This window comes from Manacus vitellinus, unplaced genomic scaffold, assembly GCF_001715985.3.
Source record: "Manacus vitellinus isolate BGI_N305 unplaced genomic scaffold, ASM171598v3 scaffold_4_pilon, whole genome shotgun sequence".
Classification (NCBI taxonomy): Eukaryota; Metazoa; Chordata; class Aves; order Passeriformes; family Pipridae; genus Manacus; species Manacus vitellinus.
Window position 1 is genome coordinate 41,417,894 of NW_021940604.1, and position 27,368 is coordinate 41,445,261.

The following is a 27,368-nucleotide window of genomic DNA, read 5'->3' on the forward strand; positions in this document are numbered from 1 at the left end:
GAATACAAAGTCAGGTATGGGGCAACTGGATGGCATGCTAAAATCTGTTCTGGCAATACCTGTGCTACTGAAGCATGGTATTACTTTATAAATATTTTTTAAAATTAAATGTGAAGTTCAGATCTTCAGCCAGACTTGGCTTGTAAGACATTGCAATTAACGATGCTTAGCTCACTGAACCAAATCTCTGGTTTAAATCTTTAGAGGATTTCCATGCTGCCCTTGTTAAATTATAATAAATAGGTCCAGTCTATTTTGATATTTGTTGTACAAAAGATACTTAGAAAATTTTTAAGTACTCAGTTAATAGGAGACCAGAAAATTATACTTCTTATACTTTAAGTCACTGAGGGTTTATGACCAAAGTAACAAAAAAAGTGTCTAAAATTTGAAACTTCACAGTTATATTCAGAACTTGGATACTAGCACCACACACATGGATTGATTTTTCAATTGTTTTATATCAATTAATCACTTTTATTTTGTTTGAATTTTTTTTCAGTGAAATGAATATATACTTGCAATTTTTTATTGTGTATGTTCAAAAATAAAGGAGCTGTTATCAATGAAAATTATGATTTTTCTTACTGGATGATGGCTTCAGAAACTATATCATGGTCAATATACCTAAAGTGTAAAATGTAGTTTAATGTTTTATCTTTGAAATTTATTTTTTAAATGTTGTGCATACATACCCCTCAATAGGAAACACAGATGCTTAGTTTTCACAAGATTAAGTTTCTTATTAACTACAAGTTAACTGGTTCAAAAAATCAATACCAATATGCTGCCAAACATGTCTGTTCTTGTAATACCTGCTTTATAAGAGAATGGATTGGGACAATTTATTTTTTTTATTCGTTTAGAAACATAGGATGTTTTCTTAGTGTGGTGACAGAACACCATACTAAAACTGGGAAGACTTTTATCAACAATGTGCTCACTGATGTATCAATAAAAATAGGAATTTTGTGTAAAACCACTTGAAGAATTTGACATTCTATCTAATTCTCATGAAGAGTCATTGTGTCTTGAATGTATTTTATTGTTATTGCAAGTGCTGCTTTACCATTGACTTTATCATTATCATTACAACTTTGTTCCATTTAGAATTGCTTTGTATATGAAACTGAAACTGTCAAAGAGACTAGAATATTTTACCCTATACTAAATACAATTTTGAAACATAAGAGCAGAAAATTACATAGTAAATTGGTTTATCACTTGTCTGTTTTTCAGGACTAAATGTGATAGTAAATTTCTTATGTTGTCTGTTACTCTATTTTTCATCAGGTTTTACTGGTCAATTCTGTGAAGCAGATGTTACTACCTGCCTGTCACAGCCATGTGGAGCCTCCAGCATCTGTAAAGAGACATTGGATGGCTATCTTTGTTTCTGTGCACCTGGCTTTATAGGTGGGTTCAAAGTGGTGTTGTTTAACATGTTTGAGTTAGTCCTAAACCAGAGAAAAGAAGGTTATTCAAAAGTAGCAATAGATATGATTTAGCAGTGTGCCTCTGATTCAGGCAGAAAAAATTTTTATTTCCTGACACACAAAAGTACTTGGCTGTGTAAGAGTATTCAGCTGTAAAAAATACTGACTACAAGGGACTATTTCCACTCCAGTAATTATTTATACTATTTTAGATATGGTGTCTGTCTTGCATTGATGTGATTTGAACTCACAGCCATATGCAAGTTGACCTTAATTTATCTTCTTCGTGCTCTGTGTAATAAAAAGCATGCAGTAACAAGGGCGCCAGCTGCCCAATGTACATCCAAGATCCTGAGCAGGTTTAACTACTCATTTTTAAATATACACTGCATGTCATTGTCATTAATTTCACTAGATTAAAATTAGTTTGGCTATGTCAGCATACTGTCATGGTAATTCCAGATTACAGTGTAAAAAAAAAATCTTTCTAGATACAGAGACATATATTTTTGATCAGCTATATGACGAAATAATCAAGGGCAGTAGGAATTCCCTGAGTGGCAGATCAGCCCTGCAACCCAGATACATCCTGTCTAACTCCAGGGACTTGGACAGGGCTCTTAAAACAGTAGTAAGATGACACTACACTCTCTCTCAATAGTTAAGGAGGACACAGACAACCAGAGGAATTCAGATCCTGATTAGACTCCACACCTCTTAACTTTTTGCTCCACATCCTATTGTAGGTATCCATTTAGGTGAAATAATCTGTAATTTAATAGCTCCAATATTTATGTCTTTAATGTAATGAAATGCTGTAGCCTGTTTCTATGGTTGGTTTATTATTATCATTATACATAAAATAAAATTGTATTGTGATAATTCTTTGTGAGGTCTTATTTTATTTAAATGTTCATTTAAATTCTTATACTGCATCTAAATAACAGTGGATTGGTATTTTTATTATATACTTTTTCTATGGCCAAACAACAACTTGAAAGCCCCTCTGAAGTAGTCAGGAGGTTTCTACCTATCTTTTAGGCATAAGTAATAATAAATTTGATGCCATTATTGGATAATTCATATACAAAAATCAAATACTTTCTCAGCTTTTTTCTACCTCAAAGACCAGAAAAAAATATTAGATACAACATTCACAACTAGAAATCAGCATCTATATTTTTTCCTTCATATATTTAGAAATACGTGTCAATACCTAACTTGCTAATTATTAATTTAAAAAAAATGAAAATGTGTTCATAATGAAAACCTTTTCTAATATTTCCTATAGAGATCTTCATAACAAATTAATAAATCAATTACAAAATAATATTAGAGAAAACATTGATATTTTAATATTTTGACTTCGATACCTTACTTACACTTTTGTGATGTTTTAGGAAAACTCAAGGCTTTATTGCCCTTAAAATATGAAAATATGAGAATTTTTGACTACATCTATAAATTAATCTATAGAATTCTCACCCAATCTTTGTTGAACATTATGTTCAACACTCTATTTTTACCTTTAATCACCAAGAAATGAATTCCCCAAAGACATTTTATGGCTCATTGGTAAAAATTCTCTAACCTCAGTTATTTCATTTTGTTGTTGCTGCTTGCCCTGGTGACTCACAAGTAGTGTGTTCCTACTGAAGTGAAACCTTCACTTGTTTCCAGGTCATAACTGCGAGATTGAAGTGGATGAGTGTCTTAGTGACCCTTGTCACAATGGAGCTACTTGTGTTGATCATCTGAATGCCTTCAGTTGCATCTGTCGGGATGGATTTGAAGGTATTAAAAAATCCACAGAACTATAACTTAGTAAATCTACTTTGAGTTTTACACTAATTTTTTAACATATTGGACAAGATGCATATATACTTATATGGTTATCATCTGAAGTTATAAACATGTCAGTTAGGGAAACTGTATCTTGACCAAATTATCTGTTTTGTTTTCATTATAGCCTGGATCTGAGTGTTTGCTGCTGTCTGGTGGCTTGGCTGTTGAAAACAGATTCGTGGGGTTCTGTGAAATTTTGCAAATAGGGGATACTCTTTTCTGCAAGATTTTTAAACAGTTGGCAGCTTTAATACAATAGAATTGAGGAAAAAAACAATTTGTGGTAAAAGTTTTGGTTTTGGAATATTTGTACAGTTCATATGAAAAATTTAATCACTTTGAGAAGTAGATCCAATAATATCTGCAGCTATTATTTGCTTTAAGCTCAGATCAAGAATTTAAAGTGTATCCATTTTCATTTTAGAGCATCATTTTTTAAACATGGATTTTTAATCATCCATAATTCAAATGTCATAGTGCAAAACATTACATTTCTACTGCTAGTTATATTCAGAAAAATTATCACATTTTTGTTTCTTAAAATTCCTTTAACTCCCAAACCTTGCAGTTGATGCAAATTTTCACTTATTCTTCAAATGATAAAAAATTAAGTTCACTGAGAAATATTAGCAATAAAGTATTTTTACACTTGAGTAGTTATGTGGGGGTTTTAGTTATAGTCTAGATCGGAATAAATTGTCTTCTTATCTATAACAGATTTCTTTTTCAATTTTCTGGGAGTACCTCTGTTGCCTTATCATAAACACAAGAAATATTTCCTCTTATGTCACTGTAGTGCAGTATATTATATTCAGTGCAATTTGTTTTCTGTTCTTCTATATTCATATAATAGGAAAATTGTCTTTAAGCCTAAGGAATCTATTTGATGACTGTACTTTTAATATTTTTGAAAAATTAGTGAACAACTTAAACATTTAGAAGATGAACGTCTGTTATAGATTCCTGAATATGAATATAAAAAGGATGTAAAATACATTCTAGTATGTGACTATATTCAGTTAGTTTGTTTTTTAACTAGATGTGCTATGGAGTAACTTCTATCCCCTTTACCTAATTGTGTATGTACAGGTACAACTTGTGAAGCAAATATAAATGAATGCCACTCTTCTCCATGTTTTCATAATTCATCATGTGCAGACCTTATCGGTGGCTATGAATGCATCTGTCTACCTGGCTTTACTGGTGAGTTGTTTTCATGGTGAACCTTGTTTTCCACAGCGAGGTAGTCCATTAAGACATTATTGACTAATTTGCTTGTGTATTATTCTCATTTCTCTTTATCTACCCTGGTGTAATGTTTCATTTCCATTCCAACAAACTGGAACTCTGACTGCGTCTATAAACTACATAGCACAAGATAAATTAGTCCACATTTAAAAAGCCCTTCAAAGCTTACACAAACAGGGAAGATTAGTTACCATTTAGCAACTCAGAAATAAGTTGTCATGTATTTGTTGTGATAAAAGCTAAATGGATGCTGATATTAGTAGTGTGGCTCTTTATTTGGCTGATGTATGTTAGCTTCTCTTCACAAGTTGCTTGAGATTTTTGTGGTACAAATAAATTGGAATTGGCACCTGATTGTCTTAGTAAGTGTTCAAATCTTTCATCTTTTCAAAGGTGCAAGATGTGAAACAGATATAGATGAGTGTGCTTCGTTTCCCTGCAAGAATGGAGCCACCTGCATTGACCAGCCTGGTAATTATTTCTGCCAATGTGTGGCTCCGTTTAAAGGTAATGAACACCAAGGGAGAGGGGAAAACAAACATAATTAACTTTAGAAAGCATTTCTATCAATTGTCTGAACTCATTTCACTCTTCCTACAGCATTATTAGTCCTTTATTTTCTCAAGCAAAGCTTTTAAGGTAACCAGCCAAATATGCCTTATGTTGCAAGTAAGGTTAAGAAACATTGTTTATATATCTACTAGGTGTGTTTATTTATTAATAAAAATTGATAATTTAAAATCAGTTTATTAACAGAACAAGATTGCTTACAAAATGAGAGCTACATGTCCATTAAACTGTCATCACAAAGATTGGTTTCTTCTCTACAGTTTTCTCTCTAATTTTATTGGTCATGGCATTTTCTGAATTACTTTTTCATTATTAGAAAGTAATTTATAGCTCCCTTGGAATCCAGAAACTCTGTGTGATTATTTCTTTTGATGGTTTTAAAGGTAATACATTTAAATTACAAGGTTTATTGTCATCTTTTTCATAGAAATTTTGGTATTAAATTTTAAATACTCACTACTGAAATAATTTAAAATAAAGTGTGTTATGTTCTAGTTCAAGTGATAATGTCAATTAAAAGCACCTATTGATTTATAAATTAAATATAAACACATTTTTCCTTAGCAGTTCAATAAAATGAAACATACTTAGGATTCCAGAACAATCATTAAAAAGTAATTTTCTTGATACATTGAAACAAGAGAACTTCTCCCTTTTAGGCAAGATGCTTGAATAAAATTTTTTATTCATGAGCTCGTGAACAAACACTCGTGTTTGTTCTTATTATTTTAATTAATGGTCAAAATTTAGTTTGTCATTTTTATTAGTTTTAATTTATGTTCTACTGAATAAAATCTAGTACAATAACAAGTAAATGACTACTGCAGGACCATAATTGCCTCTGTGCAGGAAGATGTGAAATCGTTTTCAGTTGTGGTGGTTTGGGCTAGGCCTTCCTTGGTGACCAGTTTGTAACCAAGGAAGGGTCCAGATTTACCCAGTATTCCCTACGATTTTTACGTAAGCTGGGCTATAAGAAGAAGGGAGGAGAGGCCTTCGTCCTCTTTCCTTCCGGCGGCTTGGAGGTGCAGGTTCCCTGCTGTTGAGTCTGCCGTGTGGGGAGGATGGGCCTGGTTGGGTCCTTGGTCGACCTTGTGCAGAACATAGAGGTTGCCCTCGGCGATCGTTCCGGGAGTGACCCTCGGTTGTCCCAGGAGAAGTAGTGAGCTAATTTCTTTGTTAACTTCTCTTTTAGTGATAGATATTGGGCTGCTAAAATTGGAATATTAATATATATATAATATTTTGGTTTTGTTCCTTTTCGCCTTCCCCCCTTCCCTTTCCACCTTCTTTTCTTTTAATTATATATATAAGTGTAAATAATATTTATATATATCACTTTGGTTGCTCTCTCTCTTTGTTTCGGGTTCTTTCATTTTTTTCTCCCTCTTCTCGCCTGAGGTTTGAGGGGGGGGGGGGGGGGCGAACTCTGGTGGTAAGGTTTGGAGACTTGGCAGGGAGCCAGCTTCAAACCATATCATCAGTACATGGTTAGAAATACTGGTCTCTGAAGTACTTGTTACAAAAGAAACCATATTTCCAGAAGACTTGTTATTCATTTAGATATTTAAGTAAATAATTAAAAATTTAAGAAGTCAAGATTTCTGTAGCCAACCTTCAAGAAGCTAGCAGTGTCTCATACTCTCAATGGAAATGTTAAGCCCTGCTGGCAAGATTCATAAAATGTAACTGAGATCCTCTGAGAACATAACAGAAGAAAGTAGTTAATAACCTGCTGTACCACTTAGACACTCACAAATCTATGGGGCCAGATGGGATCCACTCGAGGATACTCAGGAGCTGGCAGAAGAGCTCACCAAGCCACTTGCCATCATTTATCATCAGTTCTGGCTAAATGGGAAGGTGCCAGATAACTGGAGGTTTGCCACTGGGACAACCATCTATAAGAAGGGTTGGAAGGAGGATTCAGGGAACTACAGGCCTGTCAGCCTGACTTTGATGCCTGATGAGGTTTTGGAAGAGATCATCTTGAGTGCCATCATGTGGCACATACAGAGCAACCAGGGGATCAGGCCCAGTCAGCATGGGTTTAGGAAAGGGAAGTCCTGCTTGACCAACCTGATCTCCTTTTATGACCAGGTGACCCACCCAGTGCATGAAGGAAAGGCTGTGGATCAGAACTGTCTACCTGGACTTCAGTAAAGCCTTTTATATTATCTCCCATGGCATTCTCCTGGAAAAGCTCTCAGCCCATGGCTTGGGAGGATTAAGAACTGGCTGGATGGTCAGGTCCAGAGAGTGGTGGTGAATGGAGCCACATCCAGCTGGTGGCTGGTCACTAGTGCAGTTCCCCAGGGCTCAGTGTTGGGGTCAGTCCTGTTTAATATCTTTATCGATGATCTGGATGAGGGGATCGAGGGCACCCTCAGTCAGTTTGCAGATGACACCAAGGTGGGTGAAAGGTAGGAAGGCTCTTCAGAGGGACCTGGATGCAGTGGATCAATGGGCCAAGGCTGATGGTATGTGGTTCAATAAGGCCAAGTGCTGGGTCCTGCACTTGGGTCACAACAACCCCAGGCAGTGCTACAGTCTGGGGGCAGAGGGACTGGGAAGCTGCCAGGCAGAGATGGACCTGGGGGCTCTGATCAACAACCAGCTGAACATGAGCCACCAGTGTGTCCAAGTGGCCAAGAAGGCCAATGGCATCCTGGCCTGTATGAAATAGTGTGGTCAGCAGGACTGTCCCGCTGTACTCAGCACTAATGAGGTCACATCTTGAGTACTGTGTCCAGTTCTAGGCCCCTCACTACAAGAAAAACATTGAGGTGCTGAAGCGTGTCAAGAGAAAGGCAATGGAGCTGGGGAAGGTTATGGAGAGTAAGTGATATGAAGAGTGACTGAGGGAATTGGGATTTTTTAGCCTGGACAAGAGGAGGCTCAGAGAAGACCTTATCACTCTCTACAACTACCTGAAAGGTGGTTGTAGCAAGGTGGGGGTCAGCCTCTTCTCCCAGGTAACTAGTGACAGGACAAGAGGAAATGGCCTCAAGCTGTGCTAGGGGAGACATTAGGAAGATGGACACCAGGAAGTATTTCTTCACTGAAATGGTGTTCAAGCATTGGAATGGGCTGTCCAGGGAAGCAGTGGAGTTGCCCTCCCTGGAGGTGTTGAAGAAATGACTGGACATGGTACTTAGTACTATGGTTTAGTTGACAAGCTGGTGATTGTTCAAAGGTTAGACTCGGTGATCTTGGGCGTCTTTTCCAACCTAAATTATTCTATATTCTATTCTATTCTATGATATTCTATGATATTCTATTCTATGATATTCTATTCTATGATTCTTGGTATAGCATGTCTGAAACTGTTCACTGGTTTATAGCGCTACTCAACACATTCCAAGATCAAATTCTTATACTGATGTTGCCTAGATTTATGCTGGTGTAAATAAAAGAAGATTTAGTGTCATATGAAAACTCTACCTCAGTCTCACACCATCTGTTTATTTAGTATTAAACTGCTGTAAATGTAGTCTTTAAGAGATTCACAGTAAGCCAATATAATGGTTAGTTAAACTATGTTTTTTAACTGTGTGAATGCATTCAGGTTACTGTAATGAATAGCTTTGTGTGCACTAATTACAGATCACAGAATTACTTCGTTTGTTAAGAAAGTACATATATGATATTAATGGTAGAAGTTATGTAGGAACACCTGTTGTATTTTAAAATACTTTTAAGTATTTTCACAGATTTTCTTGCTTGTGATATTCTCAGTGGAAAACCATAAATACTCTATTATGAATGCTGTCATTTACTTGGAAAACAGTCTGAAGTTGTATTTCCATAATATATTGCAAAGATTTGATTCTCTAATCACAAAATCTGACTTGAAGGGCATGCTTTACTACTAGGAACGTGTAATATATTAGGAACATTTTCCAGTTGATCAGGAAGTGTAGAACAGACCTCTATTATACTGAATGGAGAAATATGGAATACAGAGCATGATGTGGACATTCAGGTGCATTCTTACGAAAGGTAGCCTGTCAGACTGAGCTAGAAATTGATTCTACGTGTAGAAACTGATTTCTATATGTTTATCTCGTTTTCTTCTTAATTTTCTTGACTATTCTCATTTGTTCATTTTGACAAGGAGACTGTGGATGATTATGACCAGGAAGTTTTGATTTTTCCATTTTTTTTGCTTCCCCTTGATTTCCTCTTGTTCTTAAAAAGGAAAAAAATTTTACTTTCTTCACATTTCAAGTCTGCTGAGAGCAAGTATAGCTACTACTTGTTTTTAAGTACCACAAACTTTTTGATATCCTGAATGTTTACTTTTTTATTTTAATAAATTTTCACAAACTGTCACATTAATCCTATATGAATAAGAAAAGTCATAGAAATTTAATTAAAATACTTCTGTGCACTCATATTTTCTTGTATTTTTCTTGGGAGGTGCAGTGGGTTTGTTTTGTTGGTTTTTTTAAAGCATAGATTTGTCTACTTTGACAAAATGTTTTAACTCATTCCACTGGCTTCCACAGAATACTGGAAGACATCCAAGGCTTTTAAGAAAAATGATGCTTGGGCAGTGGTATATATTTTTCTTCAAATGCCCACAGTCCAGGCTGTGCAAATTAACTCTTCAAGCCTGATATCTGAATGAGGATTTACTTTTCTTGTGGGCACAAAACTTTTTTTAGAAAATCCAATTTCCACGGTAAAGTTAATGCATGGAGAGCACTGGAGAAGTATATCTTCTGATGCTGCTGGTGTAACATGGTGACAAAATTAATATATTCTTCTCCATTAGTGTTCCTCTGAGAGAGGATTTCCCCACAGCTGGTGTAAATCACTGGCCTTTCTATATATTTTAGTATTTCATTGGAATTTATGCCACTGAAATTGTTACCTTTGACTTTTCTCAAGATGAACACCTTGAGTGTACTAACAGTCCATCTAGGCATAATTCAGATATAAAATAACATCTTTGTCAACTTCTAATAATTTTCTAATTACTAAATATGATAACTGAAGTATTTTCATCCTATTTCCTCCAAAGTCCTTGTCCTGTGGAGGAGCAAATTGATTTTCTGTTTTCTAAAATCATTGAGTTTTACCTGTAGTCCTGATAAGATATAAAAAATGAACTTCAAAGTCCAAATACTTTTACACCATAACTCTTTTGACCTTGTTTTGGAAAAGCTCAAGATTTGATTAACGAAGGAAAATCTATACCAGGTTACAGAATGAGATTCCTATGTAAACCCACACAGAAATCCTAGAAGTTACTGAGCCTCACTGAGCCTGTGACTAAGGTTAAATGGAGAAAAAAAATAGCATCCAGATTTGTATAATATGCTTTTACCATTTATAATAGTTACCTATGCTGGAAGTACTGTATGTGTTTGTGAATGTGTTCTAATTAATCAAAAATGACAGTCCAGTTATAAAAGTCCAATTCTCTGTTTCTGTCTGCTTTCACTAGTGTTCTGCCAGTAACATGTATAGTACAAAACATTATTACACTTCACACAAAAGCTGAAAGGCAACTTGCCATGCTTGCTGCTGCTTACGTATACTGCAGTGTAATGTTCTTTACATACAGGATTTAACCTCAGTATATTTCTGGTATAGTTGCCTCTGCTTGGTTGTAATATATTAGTACCTGCAAATATTCTACTCTTTTTAGAAATATCTCCCTCCTCCACCTGTTTTCTATCATAACTGAGGTACAACAAGTATAGTCATGTATATAGAACATTTTTTATCAGTGGACATTCTGAAGTTAAGTTCAGAAACCGAGAAGGAATCAGCTGTTACATTCCCTACTGACAAAGTAACAATTGGAACTGGGAGAAGGAAGGAAGATAAACTTGATTTGGCTGCAGGACAAATCAAGATTTTAATATTATTACTGTTATGAGTTTGATTATATTACACTATCTTAGCTGTGGAGTTATTATAATAACTTTTCTATTAATATATTGATTCTACAATTGGAGCCTTTCTATAATGAAATTGCAGTTATTATAGAATTGATATTAAGTGCTTCAGCAGAAAGCAGAACCTGTGAGAAACATACGGTGAGGTTGTATCTCATTTAGAGGTCCTAAAGCTTCATGGAAGGTAGAATGAAAACTCCAATGGCTCTATCAGGAAATAGTGTCTTGTTCCATTAAAAATTCAAATGTATTCAAGAGCGCTGCAATTAGTAAATATCTATATTTATATCCATGCTGTTCATATTGGTGGTTTTGTTGTTTTGAGGCATATTCAAATATTCTTCTGACAGTCAGGTCCATAGTAATAAATGCAACCTTACTGTTCACAGCTTTGAAGTGCCAACATTTTTATGTATCCCCCAGCCACATCAATGAAGTTAGTCACAACTATTAGACATCAGTCCTTGCTGAGAGTGTAGCAAAGTGAGTTTGTCCCTGGGTCATGCATGCTGCTTTTCAGCATTCTTAGCATGTAAAAAGTTGAATGATCCCACTGCAATTCCTAGACCAGCTCATTTTTACAGAAGATAAAGTAAAACGTATAAGGCTGCTTTATTCTCCTTTGTTATTATTGATAGCTAACAACAGATCTTGCGCTTTCACATCAGAACTGCAAATTTTCACCATTTTCTACACCAGTATTTAAGGCAAAGATGAAACTAAGAAAATTTCTGTGACCCATTGACTGAGCCAGTATTCTGCTATTCCCAAAGAAAGCTCAGGGAGAAAGAAAGCATAAAAATTCTCATTTCAGTTAGAGACTGTGTATTTAATATGTAATAGTTCTGTAAGAATTGACATGATTTTTTTTCTTAAAAAAAAAAAAAAAGAAAAAAACCTCAGCTGTTTAGTAACTTGTTTTTGCTAAATGTAGCAAAGACTTTTATCATTTGATCCAAATTATTACATGACTTGTTTAAAAAAACGCACTGTATGTATTTGGTCTAGGTGTTGCTAATAGATATGACCTTTTTAATGAAATATATGCAATTGTAGAGGAAAATTGAAATTCAGTTCTGAGGAAATGTCTACTTATTTGTGGCAGCCTTAATGAAACATGTCTCCAAATGTGTTCCAATTAAGATTAAAGCAAAAATGGTAATTGACCATTAAACATGTTGCAAAAGAAAGTAAACTAGTAAGAAAGGCAACTCAGCAGAAAAAAAAATGCTTAAGTCTGTTGAAAAACAAGAGTGATAATGGAGTTTTCAGCACAGGACATTCTATTATGGGAACAGCTAATTACAAAACAGATAATAAGTAAGAAATGTAAGTGCTCATGAAGGCAAAAAAACTAGAATAGAGATAATGGAGCTATTACTTTTCCAGTGCTCATAGACCAAACCTCAGTCTTTCCTGTGCCAAGACCCATGTAAAAGGCAGGTTTACAAGACCTGTGCCTCTTTGTAGCATATCTCTGTGTTACACCATAAAACACTACATCCTGTTCAACATCGGGTTTTATCTGTTTTTTCCACTCTCTTGACAATGAACAGTCAAATAAAATTTTATTTAGGGGAAAAATGCAACCAAGTGCATTGATATATGAAGGGCACTCTGCGTCACGTAGGAAGGAGCTTTTTGAGGGAAAAGAATCAGAGTGGCCATGTTTGTGGCATATTACCTAGAAAATGCATATCCTCGGACCAGTAAAGAAGGATATGCAATGCCTAAGGAATCAGTATGAACCAGGACTTGCTGTTGATGCACATAAGAAGTCACTGCAGGACTTTGACAATTTTCTCCGATATTTCTATTCTTTTTTGTATTGACAGCTGCTTCTGTCTCCAAAAACTAAATAATTCAGAGACCAAGTCTTTTTTCTAGTCTTTTCTAGGGTCAATTGAGAAGCTCTTGGGTATGTTAGATATCCACAAGGGTCTGGCATATATGACAAGATCTGTAGGAGACCCATGGCCTTCCAGAACAGCACTGAAAACACAAAGGCATCTCTAAAAGCCCTGTTTGCCAACTCTGTCCACATAAATTCAGTGAGGTACATGCTGTAGTTTCAACTCTGCTTTTAGTTTCCACCTTGGGACAATCTTGATCCACAAGAAAAAATTTCTAAGCCTTTACAGCCATGATTACTCTGGGAATACTGCATGTGTAAATCCAGTCATCTATATCTGATAAGGGGTTTGAATTTCATCCATCATTCTGTGAGAATGGTGTACAAGATCTCTGTTACAGAGAGCAGATTTAAGTAATGTAGATGATACAAGATATATTCATTAAAAATAAAAAACTGTCCCTTAGCTTTCCAGAAAGCATGTGCAAATCACAGTTTTTCACACTTAAAACGTGGTTACCTTTTCCCTGGTTGCTCTACAAATTATGAGGACATTGCTGTTGCTCAAAGAAAAGTTTACCAAATTTCAGAATGGTTTTTTTGGCTTTGGAAACAAATGTTTGTAACTTTATTTTTCCACAGAGTGGTCTATTTATGGTGTACACAAGCAAAAGTGATCAATTATAATCTTGATATCAGCTGCTATAAATAATATCTGTCCAATTTTAAGAAAATGAAAATGGAATCTCAAAACACAGAATGGTTTGACTACCTGAACTAAAAGTAGCCATTACTATAACTCAAAATGACACACACAGGTCCTAGGCCATAAGGAAAAATTGAGTTTGATAAAAGTTTTCCATAACTTTTCCACACATACTCTTAATTTCAGTTGAATGCTGATTTAGATAAGACAAAGAATGGAAAACATACCCGTATATTTCAGTAGGAAATAAATTTTATTAATTGTTTTCCTTAGTAGAATTCTTTTGTTTTCTGAGAAAGAGTGAAACATGTTTTTGTGTTGAAATATGAAATTCACAGATGTGGACACAGACATATCTTTATTGTTTAATCATTATAAACTTGTATATTTTGAAGAGAAAAGGTACTTAAATAATATATTCAACTTCTGATTTTCTCTGTTTTTACAGAAATTTATACAGGTATGGAGCAATAATGTATGCATCTCTGTGTGATTTTAATTTTAAAGTTTGTGGTGTGGGTCTTCCTCATATTCTGCTTCACCATTGTTGCATGCTCTGCATTACCATATACAATTAACAAAACCTTTTTTACTTGGAAAGTGCTAAGTATTGCTTTTTAAACATCCTTCCCTTAGAAAACAAAACAAACATATGATTTTCAATTAGTATGGATTTCACAGAAAATACCTTTTCACTGATTATATAGAGAATCATAAAGCAATTCCTTTCATGGAAAGTAGAATTTGCATTCCAAGAAAAAGAATGAATTTGCTACAAATTTGAACTGTAAGAAAACATTTGCTATGTTTTTAAACTGTTATGATAATACTCAGCTTATTTTCAAGTAATATCAATATATGCATGCTTCAGTTATTTTCTTTTTCTTCCAATCCACTTCTATGGTACTTCTGGTTTTTTTTAATGTACATTTACTAGCATTTAATCATCTCAGTTGTGGAGGTATTTTCTTTTCATATGCCACAAAGCAGATCAAACTAAGCAGCTAGTTTGTAAAATAATGGCAAGCTTAGAGGTACATCTAAACTCCTCAAAGTTTTGAACTCTTAATAATCTTATATTTAGCATTAAGACATTTAATATTTAGAGTTGCAGGGAACTCAAATTTTAGGCATCTAACTTCTTGCTCATTAGTGTTCCTGGGATTTTATGGTAAGTCTATCAAAGCCTATTCTTAGTGAAAAGGAGTGAGAGGTACTGAGCTGTATAAAGTTGATGAAAACAAAAGCACGTTTCTCTGAAGTGATCAAAACGTTTTTTGAATTAAAATTGTTGTATACACTAATTTTAAAAGAAGAATCTTGAGAAAAACAGTAAATTACATATAGATTGAGGGGAGGGATTTTTTTTTTAATTTTTATTTTTTGGTGTGGGTAGTTGGGGGATGTTGTTAGTTAGCCTTATAGTACCTTCATATACTGGATTATCTCCCATAACTAAACACAATTTTATTTTTATTGTATGGTATTTAATTTACTTAGTTCATCTTGGAAAGATAATGTCTGAAACAGTGCTATTGTAGTGACATTATGATCATAGAATCACATAATATTCTGAGTTGGAAAGGAGCCCACAAGGATCATTGAGTTCAACTCTGAAGTGAATGGCTCATTCAGGGATCAGACCTGCATCATTGGCATTATTAGCACCATGCTCCAACCAACTGAGCTAATTCTAGGATTTGATTATGGAAAGAAATAAAACATAGGAAATATCTAAGAAAATATACTTATTGTGAAAGATTCACTTTGGTCATTGGCTTTTAAATCGTATATGGAATATTTCTGGGTCATTTTGAAAAAATTGTCTCTGTGTTCTGAACCTGAGTATATGAGCTAAACAATGAAAGTTTAGATAAAAAAACTCTGGATTAACATGAACTTTTTAAAATGTTTGTGTATTCATGCAAGCCATATAAAATTAGTGTTTTGTAGATTTTCTTCTTCTTTCCTTCCTGACATGCTTTAAGCTGTTGTAATTTTCTCATTTCTTTGAAGGAAATGCTACTAATTTCATTTGTATGTTTTACACTGTTTCATAATAATGGTAAATAGACTTTAGGAAAGGCTACTGCAATTGAGTGACCAGTGTCATAAAGTTACTGGAGCTGTATCCTAGTACTATAAGTGAGTTTTTTGTTCTCATGAATGCATATTTAACATTTAACATCATTACTAGCCTACTTGTTATAATTTAAGTTGCCATCCAAATGACACACTTGCTGTTCTGGTACTAGCCATAGATATTTTCACTATATTGCCAGAAGTTTACAAAGAGATATGTTTTGTCATTGATGCGGTCCATACTGCTGAATTTGAAAACTGTTGTCAGATTCAATTCTTTGAAATGTTAGTAGCAAATGTTTTATTTATTAGATTACTTTCCTAAAGAATAACAACGTTGAAGAGATGCCACTTCTGATTATAGGAGAATTCAGTACTGCACATCAAAACATTTCATGTACACATTTATGCTGAGCAAAAAAAAACAAACAAATGTCAATAGTATCACATAAAGAAATGAAAATTTATCTTGGGCAATTTATTTGCTATGTAATTTTTATAAATTAGGCTTTTGACTTTTAGTAATAGCCTTAACAGGAGAGTCTTTATCAGCAAAATAAAATCTATTTTTGGTGTTCAACTTATGGTATTTAAAGATTCTACTCTAGAAATATTATAAGCAAACACAGTAGAAAAGAGAACTCATTAATATCAGCAGAATGTAATTTCTGAATATGCAATATGCTTCTGATTCTGAAACAAAACCAAAAAAAGGCTTTTCCAAATAAATTATTCATTATTTGATATATAGTATGCTAATAGAGAAGCATACTATATACTATGAGTGCATGCTATGGGTATATGTTTATATGTAAAGACATATATTACTTAATCCAATATATTGTGCAACTGAAAAGGAAATTGTCCTTCAACTGACTATTTAATTTAATCATTTGTGCATATACTTTTGGTTTTCTTTCAGGTTTATTCTAATATAGAAGCCTTTAGTTGTTTAATAAAGACAATCTGTTATTGTAATCACAAAAATATAGCCAAGAATTGAACAAGCAAAGAGGTTAAATCTGTCAAATGGGAACAAGTTGGAAAGGTGTGCTGAACTTATTAATTAATTAATGAATTTCTGTCCTTGATTCTTTCATATTTGATCATTGGGCCTACTCTCTATCTTTTATCAGTTAACTATCTTTAGTGAACATTATTTTTTTACTCTGTGATGTCCAATTAAAAATTCTGATATGTCAGTGAGAGAAGACAGTTTATAAACCATTTTCCTGGCACAGCATTCCTTTCTGTCAACAATTAGAGACTTACTATTTCAGAAACTTACCAGATCAAGTGAGAACTTTCCTTTGTTTGGTAAAAAATAGATGTGTTGGAATCAATCAACTGCAGTAAAACGTTTGTACAAAAATGTTTGTACAGAAATTCTCGAAGAAATATTTAGAAGAGAGAGAAAAGGCAGAAGACATGGATTTTGTTTTCTGATTAAGATACTTTTATAAAGAAATTTTTAACCTATAACATGTTCGCTACTTGATTTATGTATGCTTTAATCATACTTTTATAGCTCTTTTAAAAAATGCTGATAAGAAAGCAACCGCAGCAAGTGCACTCATTTTGCTAATATGTAACCACCACCTACTACTATCCAACCTTAATCTTTATGTGGATATGAATTTTCTAAAAAAAACTACTTTAAATCATCCAATTTTCTTTTCTTGTTTTCTTGCTCCTTGTATTGATTGACATTAATAATCAATTACTTAATAGTGCATGATTTTCAGAAATAATAACATAAAATATAGTATAATACTTATATATAATAATATATATAAACAATTGTGGTTCTCTGAGTGAGGGAATGGTCTTTTAAATTATTAATTCTCTAAACTGACAGTTAAAAATTAATTGATTCAGGGAATGAGACTGAGTAGGATGGAGACAGTCTTAATATTTCATTATCTTTTGTTTTACCAATCTTCCAATTAGAATAAGAATGAAACCTTTGCCATTTATACCAGTAGCAGAAAAATTATTTTTTATGCAATGATATGCATGAAAGCTGGGTGGGAAGAAAAAGACATTGAATATCTAATTAAAGAGTGATGAATAATATTGGAAAGAGGGCACTGAAAAAATATTATATTGTTAGCAATTAACATTATACCACATGTTTATCCTCATTGGGTAAACAGAATTATTAACCCAGGTCATCAACATTATGGCCATATTTTAATTTACCATTTTTTATAAATGTCAAGATAATTTTAATTTGAGGGTTTGGGGTTTTTTTTTGTTTTGTGCTGTTTCACTTTATTAGAGTTAGAATGAAGTGAATGAAATGAGTAATTTGTTTTCCCTAATTCCTTAAAATGGGGGAAAAACTATCCTTTTCAGGAAACAATTTTGGTGTAATTTCAAATCAATAAAAAAATCAAATCACTAAAACTTCACTGTAATACATACCATTCTGCCGAGCTGAATCACGTTCCTGCTTGCAGAACAGAATGGAAGGAAGGTGTGTGAGCTCCTTGCCAGTCAGACATGCATCCTGGTTTAGTTGACATGCTACCAGGGGAAGTACCTGGCTAGTAAGAACTATGTAAGCTATCTAAGGCTACACAGTATCAGTGATGACAAAATGGAAGATGAGGATGTTTTTCTGAAGGGAAGAGAGACCCTGAAGGGAAAAACACCTGATACCTACAGGAGCAGGATCAGAGGAGAGGGTCAGGTTAGATAGAGGATACACTCAGGCATGTGGAGATGGAGACTCTACAACAGTGAAGGCTGAAAGATGATTCCTTCTGACAACTTGGATGAGAGATTCACTTGTGGAGGAAGTATTGGGCTGTGACAAAAGGTGGGGAAAAGTGCATTTTAATTGGAAGGTCATGTAAGTTGTCTGAGTCTGACACACACACCCTCATCAGTACCACTGAAATAAAGCAATTATTGACAATAGATAAGACACACTTCTGTAAAGGAGGGTGGTAACCGTCTGTTGACCAGATCTGATCTCTAAGGAGGTTTATTTGTGTGTCAGAGATCTGGATTCAGGATGTGGGAAAGAGGTTGCCAGAGCATGGCTGATGCCCAGACTACTACCTTTTCTGCTTGTCCATGAAGGCACCAATGACACTGCCAACAGAGACCCAGAGCATATCAAAAGTGGCTAGTGGACCCTGACAGCAGGGACAAAGGCTGTGGGAGCCCAGCCAGAGTTTTCCCCAGTATTGTTAGTTAGGAATAAAAGCATCCTGGGGGTTAATATCTGAATAGCATTATAGGCAAGACTTCATCGATGCACTGCTCAAGTTGATCAGGCAGAATGGAAAGAGAACCATTTAAAGGAATATTGTGATGGATGTCTGCTACTGACAACTTGATCCAGAAAAGTTTATGAAGTCATCTTTAGGAAACTAGGAAAAGACTGAGGAACTCAGGCCCTAATTTTCATTGGGATATTACCACACTCACTTTTCTGGAAAGACAACACGGAAAGACACAAAGAATTGAGGAGATTTTTTGACCATGCTGACAAGTTTTTTTAAACAGTTGTGGGGTGGAATAACTGAGGGAGATATTTGTCTGTATTCTATGCTTGTGAATAAGCAAGAGGAGGTTTGGGATGTAAAGGTAAAAAACAGATTTGGCAATAATGGCAGTGAGATCATGGAGTTCACAGTCTTAAGAGAAATGAGGAAATCAAGTAGCAGAGTAATGATTCCGGACTTCAGTGATCTGGTTTTCATTCACTCAGAGATCTGTATAGAAAGCTCCCATTAGAGATTACACTGAAGAGAAAGGACATTTCTCTTGGGCCCACTGATTTATCTTGAAGGAATGTTTCCTCAAAGTACAGTTCTTTTCAATGTGCAGGAACTCAAGCAAGTGTGGCAGAACAACAGATAAATGGGGCACTCTTGACTGTGTGTAAAGAGAAAAGGAAGGGCAGAGAAGGTAGATGCAATGCTAGTAGCTACCTCTCCAGGTAAAGAAAATCAAGTAGTGAGATACTGGATCATCGGATCATTCCATTTAGGATTGTGAGTCATATGTTATTTGTGTGTGTGTGTGTGAACTCCACTTTAGAAATCAGCAGGGTTTTCACCCATGTCAAGCTGTTGTGATATAAATATGAAAACTTCAGGGCAAAATCTCAGTGTGCCATATGGCTCTTCTTTCTATGCAATTTCATGAATTCCAGATCTGAGTGTTGGCTGTCTTTGGCAGGATAATCCTGCATTGGAGAGATCACTGGTGCGTAAAAACAGGCAACAACTTGTGTTGTCTTTTTCGTCTTCTCTCAGCATCATTACCGGGGCCAAAGGGTTGTTGAATTTTTTTTACCTCAATTCTGTTCTCAGTTGTTGTTCTTGTCATTAAAAGCCTTAAGAATTCAGCTCTTAGGTCACTCTATCTTACAGTAAGTTCACCTAAGATCCTGTTGACATCTTGGACAGTGTTTGTTTCATTATTATGAAGAAGGCTCCTTGCAGGATCTGTTGCCTGTGGGGGGTCTGCACTGAAGCAGGGCAAAATTGTGAGGAGGAAGGGTCAGAGGGACTGACTGCAACACCCATTTCCCATCTGCCTGTGCTATTAAGGGATGGGGAGGAAGCAGTCTGGAGTGAAGGAGTGAAGTTGAGTCTGGGAAGTAGAGGGAAGGGGGTTTTAGTTTTGTGTTTGTTTTTCACCATCATATGCTATTTTTAATTGGAAATTAATTCGATCAGTTTTCCTCAAGTTGAGTCTGTTTTGTCCATGACAGTAATTGGTAAATTATGTCCCTAACTTTGTCTTGTTCCACAAGGTTTTCTATCTTATTTTCTCCACCTACCCTGTTGAGGGGGAGTGATGGAGCGGCTGGATGGGCATCTGTCAGCCAGCCAAGATCAACCACAGCATAACTGTACATATTTGATTTTCCACATGACTACCCAGGTGTTTTATGTTGCAGTGTCACATTGCCCATTGTTTAAGGTTACAGCCTGTCTAAGGAAGAGACACATTGCTGGAACAGGGAGAAACTGCTTCAGAAAGGAATGGCTGGGCAACCAGAGCTGAGACACAGGCGCTGGTGAAGTGTGCAGAGGGCCTGGAGTACAACAAACCCTGGGAAGATCCACCAGAAAGCATAGCATGGAGACAGCCCAGCCTCAGCAGTCATAGAAAGGCAGATGAGTTTCAAAGGGGCTCAGAGGGCCTTGTGCACAGTTTGTTGCAGTCCTGAGAGCCACAGAGCTCTGTTTGAAATTAAGCCTGAAAGAACAGACTTGCCTTCAGTAGTATTGAGTGAAAAGGAAAGCAGCTTTACAAGCCAAAACCCATTTGATCTCTGCTGTCTCTGCCCTCCTCATTTCCAGTTTCAGTACTGGAAAAAATTAGTCAGTCTTGTTTATCTCTTAACAAACTAAGGCTCATTTTATAGGGCCTTTTAATCTCTTTTGGTCTCGTGCTATACACGAGAGTACAATAGAGGAAAGAGTACAAGATGTTCTATTGTATGGAATTTTTATAAATGATGAAGGCAGTCACTCATTATTAAATAAATACATAATTTCAGTAAAATAATTAGTGTCAGTCATGGACTGCAGGCAAAAAAGTTATAGAAGGTTGCACACATTTAATTATGTTCAGTATTATGGGTTAATGTATGAACAGTTCACGTGGTAGTTGTGACAACAGATTATCAGGAGTCAATAACAGGAAGCTTTAATCAAAATTAATTAATTATTTTTAAATACACTTTTTGAGCCATTTTAGAGCACAAGGGTAAGTAGAAAAAACATAAGATATACCTATCTATCTCTAGCTATGAGATAGCTCTTAAGATTTTAAAATGCATCTTCATTATTTAAACAAAACAGATAAAGCAGATATCTCTTTTTTACAATTCTACAAAGCAAATAACTGTTTCTTCATGATAATATACATATGTGTATCTCTGAGACCCTCCAACTTGATTTAAACCAGGGTTGTAAAGAAAATACAGCTCGTAGTAGGCAGCGGCTGCAGGGACATATTCGTTAGTTAAACACTGACAGCTCTGCCGTTTTCCTTTTCAGGTTTGAACTGTGAGTTTAGGCCTTGTGAGGCCAGCAATCCCTGTGAGAACGGAGCTGTGTGTATAGAAGAAATGAATTTGGACGTTTTTCCCCTTGGATTCCACTGCCAGTGTGTGAAGGGCTTTGCAGGTCCACGTTGTGAGATCAATGTCAATGAGTGCAGTTCTAACCCTTGCCTCCACGGATACTGCTATGACAGTGAGTTCAGTCTGGTAACTCTCTTTAATGTAGAGTAGTCTTTCTGTTGAAGTGTCTGTAGCTGCTGAGCTGCTCTGGGGAGAACAGTGGATAATTTAATGAAATTTAGCTTGTTTGAAGCTCCACAGCCTGTACCAGAAGGATTATTTTTGCCAAAATGCCTCAGCTCCTGGCACTGAGGTTTGTGTGTTCAGGGGGTCAGAATTGTAGCTAGTAAGAAATTTTAATGAGATTTGTGCTGTCTCCTTTGATACCTAAATTAACCAAACACATCTTACATTGTGCATTTAATGAGAGAATATTCAGGTGCTGAAAAGGAGCTCATGGATCAGTTAGGAAGTATATGTCATAATTTTAAAAGTCAAAAAATTCAATTTAATTTAAAACTGAAGCAAAATGGAGTATCTGTTTACTATAAAGCACCTTCTATCATGTAACTGTGTAACTCACTCTTTCATTGAAATATATACTTAAAGGTTTTAGAAGCATCTTGATTTCCCCGCTGTATTCTATCTGGATTGGCAGGTTAAATTTAGTAGCAATCACTAGGTATGGGGTACTTACTTGAAAGTTTTATGGGGCTATTACAACCTATCAGAAAATTTCTATGCTTGTAAAAAAAAAAAAAGGTAGAGGTAGTAATTTTCAGAGAATCTTAAAACGCTGACTGGAAAGCAGAAAGACATCTGGAGGTCATGTAGTCAACCCTGCATGAATCTGGGCTATTAACACTGCTAGAACAGCATTTATTTTTTTTTTTTAAGAAAAATTCATACAAGGTCCAATCAACCTACTGGTTTCAGATGTGATATTAAAGAACCGACTCCAAATTACTAAATATATCATTGCCTAAAACTCTTCTAGTTAAAAAAAAAAAAAATTCAATAAATATCTTAAGAAGTCTGCCTTTCCATACATGGAAATAAGGCGAGTGACTTAATCTTTTACCTAGTAAAGGCTACTTCCTAGTTAGTTTACAGATGTTTTCTCTGTACTCTACATTGTTTTAGAGACATTTTTGAACTGGAATTTAGATGATATTCATTAAAGTTCTTCATGCTGACGAAGCGTCAAATATTTTGGGAACAGTTTATCTTTATGGTGCCTCTGGCTTGAGTTGTATCATGTGGACATTTGAGTTCCTCTACCCTATGTGCACTGACTGCAGAAAGCAGAATCCTAAGGAAGCTAGGAAGTTTTCAGCAGATGAATAATGCTCCTGTGCTGAACAACTTAAAACTTTTAATGAATATAATAGCAGCTGTGTGTACAGACACAATGGCAGAATAGATTCTACAGTAAATCACAGTGATAATGAAGAATCCAGGGATCTTTGAAGTTAGAACAAATGTAGACCTGCAAGAAGTGCAATTACTGTTGCCATGAGCTTCTTATATGGATGTAACACTCTAAAGATTCCTCTCCGTTTGGATCATGAATGATGAAAAAAAGACAGGATTCTTATCATTCGCTTGTTAAGAAATATATTATAGAAAAATTCAACTCAAGCAAGTTTTCCTTTAATATAGTAGTACAATGTGAGGCATTCCTTACATACACACACAAAAAAATTAAAAACTACCAACAAGCCAATTATTGTTCAACTGCCACATGTCATTTAGGCATAGTATCACAGACTGAATCTTATGTACTTTGTGGTGGAAAATTACTTATAAGATACCATAACTTTTTCAGAAGCTAGTAATGGGTCATTTATTTAAAACTCTTATGTCAAAATATTTCAGTTGTTAAGGTAAAATGCAGTAAATGAATCTGCTTTCATATTAAAAACATTTTTTGATATGCCACAATTAAATTATTTCAATTTTTTTAACATGCCCACATCTTTTAGGTAAAACCAGTCCAAATCTTTTCCAGACGGTAGCCATAACTGTAACTTACTAATTTTACTACATTCAGTTGTTGTGCTAAAAGACTATTAGTAATAACATACTATCTCTGTTGCAGTTGTCAATGGCTTCTATTGTTTGTGCAACCCAGGATATGCAGGACTGAAATGCGACCAAGACATTGATGACTGCATAGTCAATGCTTGTGAACACAATTCTACATGTGTTGATCTACATCTGGTCAGTAGAGAATATTTTTAAATTAAAATTATTAAGTTTTCTTTCTGAAATCTAAAGCAATACTTTTGGGAGTTCTAAACTTATCAAGGACTTTATAATCATGCTTTCCAGCCACTGTTTTTTTGTTTGTTTGTAATTATATAGGCAGTAGGAAAGAGGAGTGCTTTAGCATTTAAAAGCAGCTATTGAGTCAATGTGGTTATACAGGGACTTCAAAAGGAGTGGAAAATTTTCAACTATGCGCATTTTAGGGCCTCGTTATAAGTGACAGGAATACTCATTTACACCAATGACATTGGCTTCAAAGGGACTTAAAAAGTATCTTTCCCCAAAAAAGGGCTTTACTTTAAGTACTTCAGCATTTATTTTCAAAATTCTTCAGCTATATTAGTTCCTGAAATACAAAATACTTCTTTCATCTAAGAAATAAAAGTATTCTATCAACTGATTCCTCTATGAGAGGAAAGAAGAGAGACATTCACATTGTATAAACTTCAGCACCAGAGGTGGCCCATGTTCTATGCCACTTCTTCCAGGAGTCTGTCAGGAACCAATTTGTTTTCAATGTACTCAACAGAAACACAAAGACCATACAGTATAAATATTCCCCTTAAGAAACATTCAGACTGTCAGGGAAATTGTGTGTGGTTAAAAAAAAGAAAAAGTGGAAGAAAGATCATCTTTTTCTTTCTTATTCTAGTTTCTCCCAGCATGCTTGTGGGAATATTAAACTGATAAATGTATAATTCAGATTATTATTAAGATGTCTAAATGTAGGTTTCTGTACATGAGTAGTGGGTTCCTGTGGCTGGTTTTGGTAGCTGGAGTCTGTCTTGCTCTTGAAGGTAATCAGTAAGTGACCTCTTCCAGCTGTTATCTCAACTCATGAATTCTTAGCTGTTTTTTTTCTCTCTCCTGTGTCCAGTTGCAGAGGGAGAGTGAGAGAGAGGCTTTAGTGAGTACCTGGTATCCGGCCAGGGTCAACCCACTACAAAATGGTGTAAGCTAAACATCTAAGCACCAACCAAAGATTGTAGAATCCTTGCTGGCACAATCCACAATTCAGTTCTCCATCTTTTAAATCTCCTCTTTGGGTGAACGGAACAACCCTGGAGGTACCACTGACTGCTGCATTATTGCTGAAGTTGTTTGCATTTCAGCTGAATCCCATCCCAGAAGCCCTGAAGTGCATGAGGGGTGTGTGGGCTTTTGGGATTTTGTTTTGTTTGGGGATTTTTTGCCTTTTTTGTTTGTTTGTTTGCTTGCTTCTTTGTTTTAGTACACGTATAAAGAAATTGTACTTCTTTCTGACAAGTCCTGTTGGTAGCCTGCAACTATCGTTTCCTAAACTTGAACCAAAGTTATGTGCTTCAAAAGAATTTTCTCAAATCCTCTACTCTGATTTCCAGAGTTTTTTCTTCTTTTCACAGTTAGGACACTTAATGTATTGGATAATAGTGGGTTTCTTTCAAGAACTAGTAAACACCTTGGACAAAATCAAATGCTTGATATGGAGATCACAGAACTTGACACTTTTGTTATTGTCTTTGGATGCTATTGTAATGAGAATTTTTCTACCAGCAGACTGCAATTAATATTTCAAGCTCTCATGCTGGACACATACTGCCATCTTAGGTTAGAGACCATTCCAGAAATAAATATTATGCTTGCAAGGCATGTACTCTCCTATTCTCCATGAGATTGTATATGTCAACATTGCAGGTATTATTCCTAACTGCAGCTGATGCTATAACTGAGACTGATAAAATGGAGTTGTATATGCCAAAGTTTAAACAACATCCTTCCCAAAAAATAGGATATCAGAAGTCGACAAAGTTATGGATTTTTTATGAAGTAAACATATCGTTCCCCCAAGAATACCCACTAGGCCTCATCAAATGAGTTGCAAAATCAGTCCAGTAAGATTTAATCATCTGGGCAAAACTGACTCTCTCCCTCTCTCTCTCTCTCAATCTCCATCTGCTCTGTTCTCGGATTCACTGGTCCGATTCACTGCTGCTGCAGGGTCCAGCCAGCTTCTCACCACTCCTTCCACCCACGGTGGGAAAAGGCGATGAGGTCGACTGGAAAACCCCTGGGGAGTTTAACTCCTGCAGTCTTGCCTGGGCCAGGACAGTGAGGGCCCAGGGGCTCCCCCAAACCCATGGGGGGAGACTCCCCTCTGCACTTACATGACTGTATGCTGCAGCTGTCTCTCCAAAGGGTCATGGAGCCTGGCCTGCTCCAACCCCGGGGTCTCCCCTATCTTCTGGGGTCCCCCTCGGTCGCTAGCTTCAGGGGGCTTCTCTCAGTAGCTGTGCTGCTCCCGGCCCCCCCGGCCAGGAGCCAGTGGGTAGGGACCGTTCAAACCACGGCTGCTTCTTCTTCTAGCTATGCAGTTGGAAATCAACCTCTTCTTTTCTGCTTCTGTGAGCATGTAATTTCCACAAGGGCACACAAAGTTTTTAATTGGTCCAGTATCAAAACCACCACCCCTGGGCAGACTATCACAAGCCCCAGGGGGAAAGGTTTTTTTCAAACCACCACAACATATATTCATAAAAATGGAAGAAGATCCATTTCTTCTTTTTCTTCTTCATCCAGAGCAGCTGTAAAAGAACAGATATTGAATTAATAATCCCCTAGAAAATGAATTTTTAGCATTTAAAGAGTCTCTTCCTCCTCCTCTGAAAGGCAAAAAACTAGAGGTTAAGGAGCAACAGAAGCATAATCAAGGAAGATTTAAAAACAGATGGAGATCTCAGGAGTTTAATAATTTCTCCATCAAATACCATTTCCTTCCAAAGACATATTACAGTAGACTTATTGTACAAGGTAAGGACCAAAGATCTGAATGTGAGAAAGAAATCCAATATGCACTCTAATTACAACATATTCTTCACAGACTTTACTGTGGCTCTCCAGACAGTAGGTGGCATTAACTAATTGGACTGTGGGATGAATCATAGAATAGTTTACATTGAAAAAGGCCTTTAAGATCATCAACTCTAACTGCAAACCTGACTCTGCCAAGCTTACCACTCAGCTATGTCCCTAAATGCCACATCTACGTTATTTAAATACTTCCAGGGATGGTGACTCAACCACTTCCCTAGGCAGCCTGTTGCAGTGCTTGCCAACTCTTTTGGTGAAGATATTTTTCCTAATATCCAATCTAAACTTTACCTGATGGGAGATCACGATAGGTGAAGTGCACACAACTCCATCACCTTAAGGAGGTTCTGATTTTCTACTGCACCCGAGAGTTCCAGTCACCCAAGAGTTATATTCCAGTGAATTATTTTATACCAGCACAAGTCACTGTCAGTCATATTAGACTCTCTGGTTGCTCAGGAATAACTAACCAGCTACCCTTATGCTAATAAAAGCTCCATTC

General features: G+C 35.8%; 1 protein-coding gene across 1 annotated transcript in view; it reads left to right on the forward strand.

Moving 5' to 3' along the window:
- The window catches only part of EYS (eyes shut homolog), a 766,416-nt gene that overhangs the window by 210,538 nt on the left and 528,510 nt on the right, over positions 1-27,368 (forward strand). Inside the window, 6 exon segments of the mRNA XM_018077885.2 lie at positions 1,294-1,416; positions 3,117-3,230; positions 4,371-4,484; positions 4,923-5,036; positions 21,684-21,881; positions 23,850-23,971. Coding sequence (XP_017933374.2) covers positions 1,294-1,416; positions 3,117-3,230; positions 4,371-4,484; positions 4,923-5,036; positions 21,684-21,881; positions 23,850-23,971 — 785 coding nt within the window.